The sequence below is a fragment of the Chiloscyllium plagiosum genome, chromosome 17, assembly GCF_004010195.1.
Source record: "Chiloscyllium plagiosum isolate BGI_BamShark_2017 chromosome 17, ASM401019v2, whole genome shotgun sequence".
NCBI lineage: Eukaryota > Metazoa > Chordata > Chondrichthyes > Orectolobiformes > Hemiscylliidae > Chiloscyllium > Chiloscyllium plagiosum.
This window is the reverse complement of record NC_057726.1, coordinates 67,681,373-67,698,031: the sequence shown is the minus strand read 5'-3', so window position 1 is coordinate 67,698,031 and position 16,659 is coordinate 67,681,373. Positions and strand designations below refer to the sequence as shown.

The 16,659-nt window shown below is 39.2% G+C and overlaps 1 protein-coding gene and 1 long non-coding RNA gene across 3 annotated transcripts in view; one reads left to right on the top strand and one right to left on the bottom strand.

Moving 5' to 3' along the window:
* hydin (HYDIN axonemal central pair apparatus protein) overlaps nucleotides 1–16,659 on the bottom strand; it is a 915,145-nt gene that overhangs the window by 758,076 nt on the left and 140,410 nt on the right. For both annotated transcript variants that reach the window (XM_043707374.1, XM_043707375.1), the window contains one exon: nucleotides 15,940–16,064. In XM_043707374.1, the coding sequence (XP_043563309.1) occupies nucleotides 15,940–16,064 (125 nt within the window). The remainder of the gene's footprint in view (nucleotides 1–15,939; nucleotides 16,065–16,659) is intronic.
* Nucleotides 5,806–10,737, top strand: LOC122558603. The gene is made up of 3 exons (XR_006314197.1): nucleotides 5,806–5,933; nucleotides 6,768–6,893; nucleotides 10,255–10,737. It is a non-coding gene; the product is annotated as an uncharacterized LOC122558603 (long non-coding RNA).

Here is a 16,659-nt window from a genome sequence, read left to right as displayed (position 1 = left end):
GACCCCCCCTCAATCTCTTACACTTTAAAGAAAAAGGTCTTAGCTTGTCCACCTCTCCCTATAACTCAGACCCTCGAGTCCAGGCAACATCTTTGTAAGTTTCTTCTGCACTCTTTCCAGTTTAATAACATCCTTTCTATAGCAAAGTGACCAAAACTGAACACAATACTTAAGTGCGGCCTCACCAACGTCCTGTACAACTTCAACATAACTCCCCAACTTCTACATTCATTTCCCTGACTGATGAAGACCAATGTGCCAAAAGCCTCCTTCACTGCCCTATCTACCTGTGACTCCAATTTCAAACTAATTGTTTGGCAGGATATATGTATATTGACTATTTCCTCTTGTAGGAAGGTCTAAGACCAGAGGGCATAATCTCAGAGTAAGGGATTATCCATTGAATACAGAGATGCGGAGGAATTATTTTCCTCTCAGAGAGTAGTGAATCTGTAGAACTCTTACCACAGAGGGCTGTTGAGGCTGGATCATTAAACACAATCAAGATTAAGGTAAACAGCTTTTTAAAAAATCAGTAAGGGAATCAATAAGACAGGAAAGACTTAAACAAAAGCACTGACAGTGCATGGGACAGGACTTCCCAGACTCTCCAAAGTGAAAAATATCAACCATCCACACTGCCAAGAAGAAACATTGCACAACATCACAAACCTAGTTTCTGGGCAGCAGAGGCCAATTCTTGAACAAAGGCAGGGAAGGGACGCTCCCATCATCCAGCCCATAACACTTACATTAAATTCATCAGGACAACCACCTGACGAAGGAGCAGTATTCTGAAAGCTAGTGTTTGCAAATAAACCTGTTGGGCGATAACCTGGTATTGAGTGATTTTTAACTTTAAATTCCCCTGTCTTTGTCTGACCATCACAACAAGAGCCAAACATTTCACAACAAAAATGAATTTTAAAGTATCAAAACATATTTGGCAACTTGGGGTAATGTCATGGGGTCTATAATTCAGTTTATGGAGGTAAAACAAATTTCACAATGCAATTCATGGACTTACTAGGGACTCACTCAAAAAGCTCTTCCATTTTCTGTTCACTATGATCATGCTGATGTCAAGATATGTTGTTTTTAATGTCGCTTTTAAATAGTGTAACAAAATGTTAGTTCTATCCTTAAATGCTGAGTAAAGCAGAATGGTCACATTATTTAATCCCTTGGTGAGCTGGTCCTCTTGTACATACTGTATTGCTTGTATTAATCCTTAGACAATGTCTCAGCTTCAGAGCTTTTAGGCATTATATTAAATTCTAAAACTGGAACAGATTGGTATCTCTGAACACTGGATTATTTTACATAAATTAGATTTTCTTTGCATGACTGATATTGTGAATCAGAGATGCGGTGGGAAGCAACAGAAGAAATAACTTGCATTTATGTACTGTCTTTAACTTAGACTATCTCAAGGTCTTTCACAGATTGATGGAGGTAAAATTGACACCAACACCAGTACCAATATAACGTAAGATCAAATTACTGCAAGATGCTGGAATCTGAACCGAAAATGAAAAATGCTGGAAATCACAGTGAGGCAGGCAGCATCCATGGAGACAAAGCAAGCTAACGTTTCAAGTCAAGAGGATGCTTTATCAGAGAATGTGGAGGCAACAGAAATATCACAAGCTGGGCGGAGATGTTTACTCAGCATGTGTTTAAGAGGACTGAGATGTAAGTTAAATGACAGAAAATTACATTCAGGTAGCTGAACATGGTGAAAAGGGAAAAGATATGAGAGTTCGAAGAACAATTGATTTGTAGCCCAATTGGAGATGTTCTCATTTTGCTCTGTTAAGTAGGAGCGAAAGTAAGTGAGGGCCATCATATGGCTGAATCTGCCACCAGCTTTGACACTTCGGGTTGAATTTTCCCATGTATTGGAAACATGTTTTTCCAAGTGAGATTCAGGTACCCCGTCTGCCATGTGCCCATGACTACTCTTCTCAAGCTATCTTCAGTTCTTCAACTTATTAATTATGCAATTGGCCTCTTCAGTGCAAACCAAATGGAATCAGTCTAAACTGAAGGAGGGTCACTGAACTTGAAACATTAATTCTGTTTCTTCATCTCAGATACTACCAGACCTTCTGTGTTTCTCCAGCAACTTTTGCTTTTTTATATTTAAATGCTAGCTGCACACCAGCTGCACAGTGCAAGCAAGGAAATGCTCCTCACACTATCATTTCTAATCATTTGGTTGAGACATATGCAATGTGTTTGCTGTGTAAGATGCTGACATATGCTGTGATCTGTAAGATGCTGACATATGCATCAGAGATCTGTACACCAATGTGTGCATCTTCTTGACTATTCAGTTCTCTGAACTGTGATGAACTGTGGGCTCTTCCTATGCATTAAAAAGCAATAAAAGCCACAGGGGCTGACAGCACCCAAGTAATCCAATATTAAGAAAGCAAACCACGAGCCATAGATGTATTGTGTCAATCATGAGATGCACATGTGTTCCTGTGCACAATGGCCTGACAAAAATGCAAATTTTAGGTTATCCTAAGCTTTGAAGTAAAGCCCTGTAGGGCTGAACTGGCATACGAATTTGTCTGAGAGAAGGCATGGTAACTTGGTGAGGCTGACAGTTTGCCATTGGTGACTTACATGCAACCTTCTAATATTTATTAAATGTACATTTCTCCAGGTACATTTCCAGATCCAAAATAAACAAAAACTTGCATGTTACATAGTTTTATTCCTTGCTTTTGTTTTGCGTTCCTGTACTGATATTGCAATTCAAATCCAGCCCTTCACAGCATTAATTTCTAAACTTTGTTTAGGTCATAATTGCTTCGCTATATTTGTATTCAGTAATTTCTGACTGACACAACTAATTTCATACACAATTTTTTCTTTTAAAATGTAGCCACTGTTTATGCCTCAATCATGGTGGCTTTCTTTCCTGCCTACAGGTTTAACATAGTTTTAAATACACTGGTCTTGGAATTCCATGCAGGTTCTCCAGGCCTCATTGGTAGAGGAGAAGAAGATCCAGAAGCAATTTTAAACCATTTCTGCTGGTTCTGATGGTTCTGCTGATCTTCAGTCAATTACAGGAGGGGCAGGGAAGTTTCTATGGAATGTTAAAGCATTCAATTTGCAGCTTTAAATGTTTCGCCACCAACCCTTTAATAGTGATACATCAATGGAAATCATGCCTCTTCCATTCAAATGAGATGGCCTTACAATTAGGCAATGCAGAGCAAATTAAATTAAAATCTTACAAGTTAAAACATTTTCACTAATGTAAGTGTATCTAGCTTGCAAAAGTGCTGATACACATCTTCGTCATACTATCCAAATCTCACACCTCAATACCACAATCATGTTTTTTTTAAATGCAATAGAAGCAAAAATATGAAACAAAAATGGAAACAAGCAAAAATGACATTATTATGCAGCCACTTGGGAAACAGGGTCTAATTTTGAAAATAAACTGCTTAAAATCTTATTTAGTGGTTATATTGTGCATTAGATAAAAGGATTAAATAAATTTCCTCATCTCGCCCAGCAAATTACTATTGTGCAGTGAGGTTTAATCTGATTATTATTGTTTAATTCATTGTTGGTTCAGAATTGCTCAAATATTTACAAAAGCATGTGAACAATTTACCACAATAGGTTGCCAATACTCTAATTTACTCAGCAATGAATTTAACAAACCTTCAAAGAGGATTGAATGTTAAGTTAATCTTATTCTCAAACAGAGGGATCTTTGACCTGCAATCTTCTTCCCGACCTCTCTGCCCCCCAACCCCTCTCTGGCCTATCACCCTCACCTTAACCTCCTTCCACCTATCGCATTCCCAACGCCTCTCCCCCAAGTCCCTCCTCCCTACCTTTTATCTTAGCCTGCTTGGCACACCCTCCTCATTCCTGAAGAAGGGCTTATGCCCGAAACGTCGATTCTCCTGCTCCTTTGATGCTGCCTGACCTGCTGCTCTTTTCCAGCAACACATTTTTCAGCTCTGATCTCCAGTACCTGTAGTCCTCACTTTCCCCTTCAAAGAGGATTGCATATAAAATTCAAGACCTCGATTATAGAGCACTTGATTCATTCAAATTCATTTAGTCTTTTATTTACAGTTCATTGCTTTGCTGGATGGAGAGAAACCTTTGAACCAAGTTAACAGTTTCCCAAATGCTCAATATCTCACCTCTGTTGAATGTGTTAAAGGATCGCATGTGTGTTTGATGTAAATGTTAAGTTCATCTCACTCTCAAACAGAGGGATCTGCATTTAATAATGCAGATGTTGACAGATTTTAAAATAGTATTAACAATTATCAGGTGTTAGTTGGATACAGAAAGGCTTGCAGGAACAAAGTTGTCACAGAGGGTCGTTTACAGAACAAAAGCAGAGGTTAACAGGTGAGGCACTAGTAGCCAAATCAAAGGAACGGAAGCAGAGACTAAGCAGACTTTCTCCATCTGCCTCATGCTGGAAAGGAATTTACTTCTTCCACACTTAATTCATTGTTAGTCATATACGAAAGCAAAAGGAAGAGAGAGAAATGAGCATGGAACTTTTGGAGAGATTAAAGACTAGGAAAGAAAAATGTAAATACATAAGTTTTAAAAATGTTGATCTACAATTAAACTCTGAAGACAGATTGCTGGCAGTGATTAATAAATGTCACACTATTAAAAATCCACATACACCTGAATGCATCAGCCTTCTCTTTAAAGTGTTCAACAGATAACTAATTGATAACTATATCATAGCATTAGGTGTCTTTTAATACTGAGTTTACTGGTAATGTTATGATCACAACAAGTCGGATCACAGATGGAAACTTGGTTGATAAATCATAAGTTTAATTTTTGTAGTTAGTTACTGCGGTGGTTAGTCACTGCTGTCTTTACCTGCTCTGGACCAAAGTCACTCCAGGCCCACTGGTTTTGAACAGCCAAGCAAGCTGCTCAGTTGTACAAAACTATTACAGGAAAGAGTGCATTGGTTGAAAAAGTTAGCTTACCAAACTTTTTCAAGGGTAGTTATGAAAGGGCAACAAATATAGAAGACTTTTCACGTTATTATTGTAACAAAATACACATGGCAAAAAATAAATCTGGCCCTGGAAGCACTGCCAACTTCCCATGAAATAATAAGAAATGCAAAGATTACCGATGCCTATGGTCTCATGAATTATATTCATAGTAGGCACTGGATGAGTGTGCATGAGGGGTGTGGAATGGACACAGAAGGATATGAGGTAAAATGGATGAATATTACAAAGGGCCAGGGGTCTTGGGAGTAATTCAGTGAAACATAGGCGGCCTAATAATAGAGCTGAGCCAATGTTTTACTGAAAGGGGATGGGCCATTCAACATGCTCCCATTGGTATCTGCATATCGTCATTGCATTATCAAGCTTCTGGGTGCAATGGCTCTAATTCTAGCATATCCCTGCCACTTCCCTTTTGTGTTTCATTTCCTTCTCTCTTCTCCCAGCCACAGATTCCCAGTGTCAGACTCATCACAGACATGGCACAGCGGCCTCCTGGCTTGGCATGGCTGCCTTCCGGCTTGGTCTGGCAATCTCTCAATGGCCCAACGTGACAGTCTCTTGGCCCAGCGTGGCGAGCTCTCAGCCTGGCATGGCAAACTCTCAGTGGCTCGGCATGGAATCTCTCAGCCTAGCATGGTTATCTCTCAGTGGACCAGCATGGTAGTCTCTCAACCTGGCATGGCTGTCTCTCAGCAGCCCTGCATGGTGGTCTCTTGGTTGTACGTGGCAGTCTCCTGACCCAGTGTGGCCTCAGCATGGACATCCGGTCTTGAGGTGATTCCTCGAAGTGCGGTCCCACCATGGCTAAGCACTTAAGAAAGACAGCAATGTTTGAACTTTCACTTTTACCTCTGTGTTTTCCATATAAACTAAGAAGGTCTACAATGTGTAAGTTTTAACCTAATTTCATATATTTTATGCTATATATAATTACTGTAATGTTTAACTTTTAAGTTTCTTCTTGTTATTACCTTATTCTTAAGATTCTGTACCTAGCTACAGTACCTAAGATGGTGCCTTGTGTGGCAACAATATACACTTTTCACTGTACTCCTGTACTTTTGCACTTGAGTACGCATGACAATAAAATCAAAATCAGTTACAATGGGCATACACTGCAAGAAGGAGGGATCGTGATGTTAGGAAATGATCTGACTTACAATTCCCACCCCAGGCAGGTTTCTCTGTAAACTCTTGTAATTTAAGAAATTTGTTCCATATGCAGTCTATCTCATTAGAAGCAATTCCTGATCTACCGCTGTGTCAAAATGCATGGAGTATTAAAGAGTTGATTTTCAAGCCAGTAAAGTATCAACTATCTCCATTTCATGATGGCCTTACCACTTTGCTTTGAAGTGATACAACAACTGGCCGAGTGATAGCATTACTCACAATATAGTGTCCATGAATGAAATACTAACTTGATCATATTTTGATTGAACAAATTACAAGCACTCAGCAGCACAATAATCTCTCATTTAGTGCCACTGCAGTCTGTGACAGGTTGTAAGATCCCCAGAGTAGATGCAACAAATGGTCAATTGCTGAGTATTCCCTCAAAACTAACAAATTTTGACATTAAATTTACTAGCAGCAATTTTCCCTTTTTTAACTACTGAGATTTAATAAATAGCATATTTTGGCCAAACCATTTTATTTGTAAATATGCTGCTCATTCTCAGAACAAATGGGTTAATGTTTCTGTTGTGGTTCTTTCACCAGGTGGTACGCAAGAGACTCCTCCTGTTCTCATAAATAATCTTCAACATGCTCAGTGCCCAGTAGCCACTCTTTGGGGAGTCAATGACCCAGTGGTATTATCACTAGGTTGTTAATCCAGAGACCGAGGTAATTTTCTGGCATCTGCCATGGTGTGATTTGAATTCATTAAAATATCTGTAATTAAGAATCTAGTAATGACCATGAAACTGTTGTCAATTGTCAAAAAAAAATCTACGTTCTTGAAACGATTTGTATCACGGGTTGTGGATGAAGTTGTGGATTAGCTCATTGAGCCGGTGTGTGTTTCTGCAAATGTTCTGTCACCTAACTAGGTGACATCATCAGTGCGTCTTTGATAAGATGTTGTGGTCTGTCCCGCCTGGTATTTATACGTCTCTGTTTGTTGGTACTTCCAGTTCTGTAACTGAGTGGTTTGTACATAGTTCAACGTATCTATTGATTGAGTTGCGGTTGGAGTGCCAGGCTTCAAGGAACTCTCTGGCGTGACTCTGTTTTGCCTGTGCTAAGATGGTTACATCGTCCCAGTTGAATTTGTGTCCTTTGTTATCTACGTGGTTGGAAATGAGAGAGTGCTGGTCATGTCTAGCAGTAGCGAGCGGATGTTCATGCACTTGTATGCTCAGCTTTCCTCCTGTTTGTCCTATGTGGTGCTTTTCAGTCTTTGCAAGGTATCTTGTAGATAATGTTTGTCCTGTTGGATGTGGGTATCAGATCTTTAACCTTTGTGAGGAGCTGATGGAAGGTCGTTCCTGGTTTGTGGGCCACTAAGATTCTCAGGGGTCTGAGTAGTCAGGTAGTTATCTCAGATACGTCTCTGATACATGGTATGTTCACTATTGTGTCTGGTTGTGTAGAGTTTTCTTCTTTGAGTTTGTCCCTTAAGTACTGGAAGATGGTGGCAGACCACCGACACCTTATCAAAGGCGCACTGATATCACCGAGTGAGGCGACAAAATGTTTGCAGAAAAACACACCACAACTTCAAAACACCATCTGGTTCACGAATGTCTCTTAGAGAAGGAAATCTGCTATCCTTCTCTGGTGTGGTCGACACGCAACTCCAGACGCAAAGCAATGTGGTTGACTCTTAACTGCCCTCTCAGCAATTAGGGTTCAGCAATAACTGCCTAGTCAGCAACTCCACATCCCATTAATTAATTTTAAAGAAGTCTTATCAGTTAACAGATACAAGAGGAGAATGCTTGGTTTGGAGGCAAAAGGTGGGAGTTTCTGACTTGTGTCATGTCATACTCTTTGCTGATAAAGTTACCAGACACACTAATTTATGAAATGCTGCAACACAAAGAAACACAGAAAATATGAGCAGAAGTCAGCAATTAGGCCCTTCAAGCCTGCTCCCTCATTCACTTTATCGTGACTGATCATCCAACTCAATACCCTGCTCCTGCTTTTCCTCCATAATCTTTGATCCTTTTAGCCCCAGTAGCTATATCCAACTCCTTGAAGTTTTGGCCTCAACTGTTTCCTGTGGAAGTGAATTCCATGAGCTCACCACTCTCTGGGTGAAGAAATTTCTCCCTAATCTCCTAAATATTTAGTCTATGAACCCTAGCTCTGGAATACCTCAATATCAGAAACAGCCTTTCCACACGTATCTTGTCTAATCCTGTTCAAATTTTATCAGTTTCCATGAGATCTCCCTTCATTCTTCAGAACTGCAGCATATGTAAGTCCAACCAATTCAACTTCTCTTCATACATCAGTCCTGCCATCCCACGAATCAGTCCGGTAAACCTTTGCTGCATTCCCTCTATAGCAAGAATATCCTTCCCCAGATAAGGAGACCAATACTCCAGGCATAGTGTCACCCTGTACAATTACAGCTCGGTATCCCTGCTCCTGTACTCAAATTCACTCACTGTGAAGGCAAATGCATGACAGATGCAGTATAATAAAGGTAATCGTGGGGTTAACTACTTTGATGGCAAAAACAAGAAAGTAAATTATTACCTGAACAGCCATAAATTGAGAGAGGGGAATGTACAACGAGACCTGGATATCTTGTACACTAGTCACGGAAGGTGTGCATATCACAATGAAGCACCTCTGCAGCCTCCTTACAGTTCACCCCTACCCTCACTTCCCCCAACTCAGTTTTGTGTTATCTGTAAATTCGGGAATATTACATTTAGTTTCGTCATTCAAGTCATTAGTATATATTGTGAATAGCACTAATTCCTGCAATACCCCACTAGTCACGACCTGCCATTCGAGAAAAGATCCTTTTATTCCAACCCTTGTTCCTTGTCTGCAAACCAGTTTTCTAATAATTTCAATACACTAAATACACTTTTACTTTACACACTAATCTTTCATGTGCTCTTTGTCAAAAGCTAAAAATCACACAACACCAGGTTATAGTCCAACAGGTTTAATTGGAAGCACACTAGCTTTCGGAGCGACGCTCCTTCATCAGGTGATTGTCAAACGCCTTCTGAAAGTCCAAAAACTCAGATCCATTGGCTCCCCCTCATCAACTCTACTAGTCACTATCTCGAAGAACTCCAGTAGATTTGCCAAGCATGATTTCCCTTTCATAAATCTATGCTGACTCTATCTGATCCTGCCATTGTTTTCCAAACACTCAGTTATTAATTCTTTTATAATGGACCCTAGCATCTTTTCCACACTGATGTCAAATCTATAATTCCCCATTTTCTCTCTGTTTCCCTTCTTAAATAGAGGGGTTCCATTAGCTACCTCTCTGTAGGTACTGACCACCAATGAATCCACTATTTCTGGGGTCATTTCCTTAAGGACTCTGGGATGTGAATTGTAAGGACCTGGGAAATTTATTAGCCTTCAATCCCATCAATTTCCCTAACATCATTGTCCTGCTAATACTAATTCCCTTCAGTATCTCCCGCCCAAAATGTCTGGTATGTTATTTGTGTCCTTCTTTGTGAACATGCAACCAAACTATCCATCCAATTGTTCAGCCATTTATTTGTTCCCCATTATAAATTCCACCATTTCTCACAGTAGGGGACCTACATTTGCCTTCACCTATCTTTTTCTCTTCACATATCTATTGAAAGTGTTAGGTAAGGGGTAAATGTAGGGGTATGGGTGGGTTTCGCTTTGGCGGGTCGGTGTGGACTTGTTGGGCCGAAGGGCCTGTTTCCACACTGTAATGTAATCTGTAATCTAATCTAATCGAAACTTTTATATTTAATTTTTCTATTTCCTGCAAGCTTACCGATGTACACTTTTTCCCTTTCTTAATTAATCTCTTTATGCGGCTTTATTGAATTCTAAAATTCTCATTGTGTTAACAACTGTTGGAACAAGCATTAATTGCTAAGTTGCAGATGATTTACAACCAGGGGGTGTCCTGATGCAGATTTTTGCTATCAACAAGTTGTTGCTTGGTTTCTGGATTAGTGAACAGTTATCAATTAAACAAACCTTTTAGCCTACCAACAGCTTTGTGAATATTTCTCAGGTAACTTGGAACTGGGAACAAGTTCAGGAGGGACAGAAGTGTTCAGTTCTTCCCCAGCTCAGGAGTGGTCTCTGTTTTCTGCAATCAAAACTCACTGTAAACTTGAAGAAAGCCAGTTATCTTTCTTGCAATTGTTACTGTAATCAATGACTTTTGACTGATAAATCAGGGACTTTTTAATAATGGGAATATAATACAAAAGATATATAACATTTTAATAAAATTGTGTCTCTCATCAATCAGTGAAAGTAACTGGAGAAAGACATCTGAATCAATGTACTAACCTGCAGAAAACAATCATAAGGATCAGCTGAACAACAGTACCTGGGGACAAAGACAACTGAATTATCTTTCCAGTTTTTGTCCCTCAACATTACCTTGTTACCTATTTGGGTGTCTGCATATGTAAAGGGGGTATTTATTAGAGGATGAGAGATTTAATTAGTCGTGTACACTGACAGTTTATAATTGTTTACCTGCAGCGAGAGATTTCGAATAAATAGTGTTTCTTGTTCAATACAGAAATCTGGTTTATGTTTCCTATCAATCTGGGTCTGAAAGTCAAGTAAATTACTTTTTAAAATATTAACTTTCGTGACAATACTGGGAACAGCATGGTTTTATTTCCAGAAGGTTACCCCAGTGAGTCATAGCAATACAGCGATCTTTAAAAATTCTTTTGTGCAATAAACATTGATTTTCTTTTATTAAAAACACATTGGCAGCCTCATGTGAATATGATCAGTGACTGACCATCACTATAATCAAACTACAAAAATAAAACTTATGATCTATCAAGCCAGGATTTGCTCTGGATTCTGACTTGTCTATTATTAGTATCAGTTACAATCATAACAAGTCTTCCCCCAGCTGGAAACAGAAAAGAAAGGCACATGTGGGAAGACAATTCAGGTTTAGAGAAAATACTGAGACTCAGCTCTTGGCTTGGAATTAATTGCAAAAATGTGTAAAATTATGTTTTTCAATTACAAGTTTTTCAGTAAGAAAAGAGTATTTACGATGATAAGTGATATTGAGTTAAATAGCATTTGCTTTCGCTGGTATTTTCATTGCCCACTTAGTCTGAGGGAAGAAAGCAGTTTACCTATTTGGTATTGAATTTTTTCTGGAATGGTTTCTCAGCCTTTTTTCAAAAACAACTGAAGAAAGATGTATGAAGACAGGGAAAAACTACACCTAGTTCAAATTACAAAGAAACACTACTACTGTAACCCTAGACTACACTGCCATAATATTGGTAGTATTGATCAATATGCTGCAAACAAATTATACGAATTGCTAACAAGATTGATTAGAACTAAGAAGATATCTAAACAGACCCAAGATTTGCAAGACAAAGTATAAGAGACTAATATCCATCTGGATCATGTGTCACACAGCACTCCACGTCACTCACTGCAATAGTGGCAAACACACAACCATGGATCCATTGACAATGGAAGGTTCAATTACTGAGTTGCAATCATTTGATTACGTGTCAATGAGCTCAGGTCAAATGGAGCAAGTGACACTGGAGAAACCACTGACCATCTGGAGCAAGTTACAGCAAGTCATAGGTCCACCTGGAGCAATGAAATGTTGATACTGAGTTTCCATATTACAATTGTGGCCAATTGTCTCATCAATTCAAACTTCATTTCTGCAACTCAGTATTGAATGCTTACAAAGAAAACTGCATTCATGGAGTGGTCCACATGTCATATCTGAGCAATGCTGCATAACTGATTAAATTAGAAAACTCAATAAAAGGCATGGACATTCCTGGGTCCTCAACTTACAACTGGTTATGGCAATATACGTTTTAAAGCATCTGCCTTCACTAAATGGCAGCACTGATATCTTTAAGTCTTAATATTGTAGACTCAAGCCAATCCAGTCAAGAATCAGCAGTTAATCTACCCGACTGCAATGCTAAGGTAATGTTTCAATGTTAGAAGTGCTGTAGTTCAGATGGTGCTGATGCTTGTAACCCGGGTTTCCTCCGGGTGCTTTGGTTTCCTCCCACAATCCAAAAACGTGCAGGTTAGGTGAATTGGCCATGCTAAATAGCCTGTAGTGTTAGGTGAAGGGGTAAATGTAGGAGAATGGATCTAGGTGGGTTACGCTTCGGCGGGTCGGTGTGGACTTGTTGGGCCGAAGGGCCTGTTTCCACACTGTAAGTAATCTAATCTAAAAAAAAGGTGACATTAAATCAATCATCCTTCAGCTAGCTCAAGTGACATCGTACAGTATTATTTGAAGAACAGATATCTCTTGTTGTTTTTATCATTTATCCATCCAGCACCACAGAGAGACAGACTTTGTTTATTTGTCTCATTGTTGGGATCTTGTTATTCATAAATTTGTTGTGTTATTCCCACTGTTATCACAGTGACTGATATCAAAAGCTCTTTATTAGTATTAAAACGTTTTGGGACATCTCTAGGTTGTGAAAAGTGATACACAAAGTTTATTTTTAGACATGTGTCAAAATAACAAGGTGATTCTATTTTCTAAGGATAACAGTTTCAGTTACTATAAGTAACACTATTTTGACCAAGGTGAAAATGGCTAATGTTGTTTTAGCTTGTGAATTAGAGCACCCTGGGAAATAAAAAGCAAAAAGCAAAAGTCCCTTGCTGCAAAAAAGAATTTAATTCTGAGAGATGTGCCGATTCAATTGTTAAGCAGCAAGTTAATTCTCCCTCTGGTAGAACTGAAAGTTCATCTAATTTACTTCTAGAAGTTCAACTTAAAGGCCGCAAATTATAAATGGCATATCCTATTACGAGCAAAGTGTCAACCCACACATTAAAGTAAAGGTAGACATGACTCTGCACTAACCAAGTGTATTGCGCTACTGCGTATTTAAAATCCAATTCTAAAAATATGAGCTTGAGCTTGCCAACCATATAATGGATTTACAGACAACATGAACTCAAAACCAAGTTAACCAACAGAATGGCTTCAACACAAAAAAAACTGAGGGAATTCTGATCTCTTATCAAAGTATAACCCGCACTATATCACCTTGCAGCTTCAAAACTTGCATTGTATTATCTCACGAATAGTGCTGTCATTGAAACTCTGGATAATTCTTGAGAGGAAAAGGTGAAAAGCATTTAAACAACATATTTGGAAGGTACTTCAGATTTAAAACGGAGTAACTATTAGCTGGAGTTTTCTGAATGAGGCAAAAGGGTTGTGTTGGAGAAGTACCAAACTCAGCAGATCTATATCCTTTATGAAGGCCCCAGAACATTGTATTTTTGCACCAGGAAGGCAGAGCTGGGATGGTTTTGGGCCACTTCCTCTGCTGATAGACCAGAATGTACCTGTTCAATGGAACATCCTGTCAGTTGTATTAATATCAAACCAACAGCACCCCTCAACATTTCCCCAATTGGTCGCCCAAGTCAGCTCTATTTAGCAAACAGCTAGGCCCAAGCAGAGGATTATGGAGACAACTCATTCACTTAAGGTGAAGAAAAACTAGAAACTGTTTTTCTAAATCACCATCTTACTGATCTTCAGATCAGATGTATTGATGCTCTGCCCAAGCTGCAAACAAAAAAACACTGTCAACAGGATAAAAGGAGAGAACAGGAGCTTGTAATTAAATTCAAACAATGCATTCAACTTTTGTGACCCTATTAGCAATTTTGACAATTTAACTGAAGTCTGTCCAAAATATGAGGAAGAAATGGGAAACAAATACATCTTAACTCAGACGGTTGAAGAATCATCATTTCAGTTAGCAAAGTGCCTCTGCTAATAATGCACATTCTTTGGAGCAATAGGATGTGAATGAACTTGTCAAAGTTCTTGCATATTGCGTTGTGAATATCAGCTCAGTTGTTGTCATCAAACTACACTTGACTACACTGTGCTTCACAGGGAAGAACAGAAATCAACATGTAAATCGTTAAAGGCAGCTCTCTTCATCTCCTTACAGCTGTTTGATCAGCAGCACTCACATAGACCAAAAAATAAATCACATGCGTTTCTTTTATCTGAAGAATAATGAATTGTCTGAGAGAGAATGAGCTGATCAGTCGCCCTTAATAGACACCGCACAAATTTAGCTGGGGTGTAAAATTGGGTAATGACCTGCTACTACCAATTTTATGCCCCTGCCAAAGTTGCAAGTTTCATCAATAAGTGCACATTCACTGGATTACAGCCTGAAAACTATTACTGTTACAGGGGTCAACATTAGCAAATAGATGTTTAATATATTCATGCAGTAGTGGACCCCTAGCGGTAAGGGTGCTGAGTTACAAACCCCAAGTTGAGTTAAAGTCCCACTGCATCAAGTTGTGAAATTCAATTTAACAACTTTAGTTCTAGTTGTGGATGTCAGAACAAACACTGGATTGTAAATCAGTTAATCACTAACAAGAAGGCAAGTGAACAAGAACATTAAGACTAATAAATATTCAGTGTCGAAAAATTATTGGGCAATAGTTCAATATGATTTTTAATATTACCCATTTTGTTTCTATGCTGTGGTTCTGTTCGCCGAGTTGGAAGTTTTTGTTGCAAACGTTTCGTCCCCTGTCTAGGTGACATCCTCAGTGCTTGGGAGCCTCCTGTGAAGCGCTTCTGTGGTGTTTCCTCCGGCATTTATAGTGGCCTGTCCCTGCCGCTTCCAGTTGTCAGTTTCAGCTGTCCGCTGTAGAGTGGCCTGTATATTGGGTCCAGGTCGATGTGTTTGCCGATGGAGTTTGTGGATGATCCACTCAACAAACTCCATCAACACTTCCTGTTTGTCCTATATAGTGTTTTGTGCAGTCCTTGCATGGGATTTTGTACACTACCATTCTATGTACCATTTCTTATCATGCTCTCCTTCCCCCTTCGAGCTGCTCCAAATCCAGATATCATAGAATAGATTAACAGAGATATGGAACACAACAGCTTGCCCTAATCTAATGTTTAGGGTAAAGGTTTGCTCGCTGAGCTGTAAGTAAAAGGGCGGCACGGTGGCACAGTGGTTAGCACTGCTGCCTCACAGCGCCAGAGACCCGGGTTCATTTCCCGCCTCAGGTGACTGACTGTGTGGAGTTTGCACGTTCTCCCCGTGTCTGCGTGGGTTTCCTCCGGGTGCTCCGGTTTCCTCCCACAGTCCAAAAGATGTGCAGGTCAGGTGAATTGGCCATGCTAAATTGCCCATAGTGTTAGGTAAGGGGGAAATGTAGGGGTATGGGTGGCTTACGCTTCGGCGGGTCGGTGTGGACTTGTTGGGCCGAAGGGCCTGTTTCCACACTGTAAGTAATCTAATTTAATCTAATCTAATCTATTTTGCTCCTTTTTCTGCACTTTTCTGTGAGTTTCTACGTTTTCTTTTAATTTGTTGCTGCTTAGTGCCAACCTTGAAGATATCAGGAGTTGATCATGTGGTAAAATACAGCCAAAAGGGTAGTAAGCTAGTACAACATAGTGACCGTCTACCAACGTGTACTTCCCAATTAGCAGATAGCCATAATCTAGTAAACTGTGCCTTTGATCTATTCCTAGTATCTCAATTCAAAACAGGATGCTGATCTAATAAAATGCATCATTCCCAGATCCAGTTGGAATGGTGCACTAATAGTACAGAATGCCACATAAAATGTTTACACTCTACTGTACAATGTATGAAATTTCAGGATGTTTGATGTTGGAAGCAGGTGGGTATCTAACCTGTGTCCAAGTGTAAGATCAAATCTTCACTGTAATCCCCAGTTCGCTGGGGGGTAAATTCTACTAACACTTGAATGCTCTCCCCAACCTCCAGGTTTCCATGGATAGGTTCCACAAGAAATGGCCTGCAAATAACAAGAAAATAAGAAAATTATTGAAATGTGCATGTTAGAAAGATCTCGCAATCAAATAGCTGCATTTATAACATCTGTTTTTCATTTTGGGTAATTATGTGCAAAGATCTCAACTCCTTTGCAATTGCATATTATAATACCACTAGCATTTTTTTCTAAGGAACTCAAATTTTCCAGTTTTGTATAATACAATCTCCCAACTACCCCGTGCTTTCCAAGTAATCATGGTGTTACAATTTCTGCCATTTCAGCTCTGTTTTTATTTACAAGAATATACTATTTCCATACGACTACCAAAGCAAAAAATCACAATGTAGAGCTCAGTAGTATGTCTTTGTATGAGTAATAAATTGCTAAACTACAAAAAAAATCAGATGGATGCTCCACTTTACATTTGTACTTTGAAAGACGATGCTGTTAAACCATACCTCCTTACATATTTTAAGTATATCAGCAGTTAAATGTCTAGGTTACTACTTAGGTTGCAATAGTGTCTTAGATAATTTGCAAAACTAAATTAGCAGAACTTTCCTTTAACCAATGTTTAACTGCTTCTTCACATAGAATACATATTAGCTGCATTGAG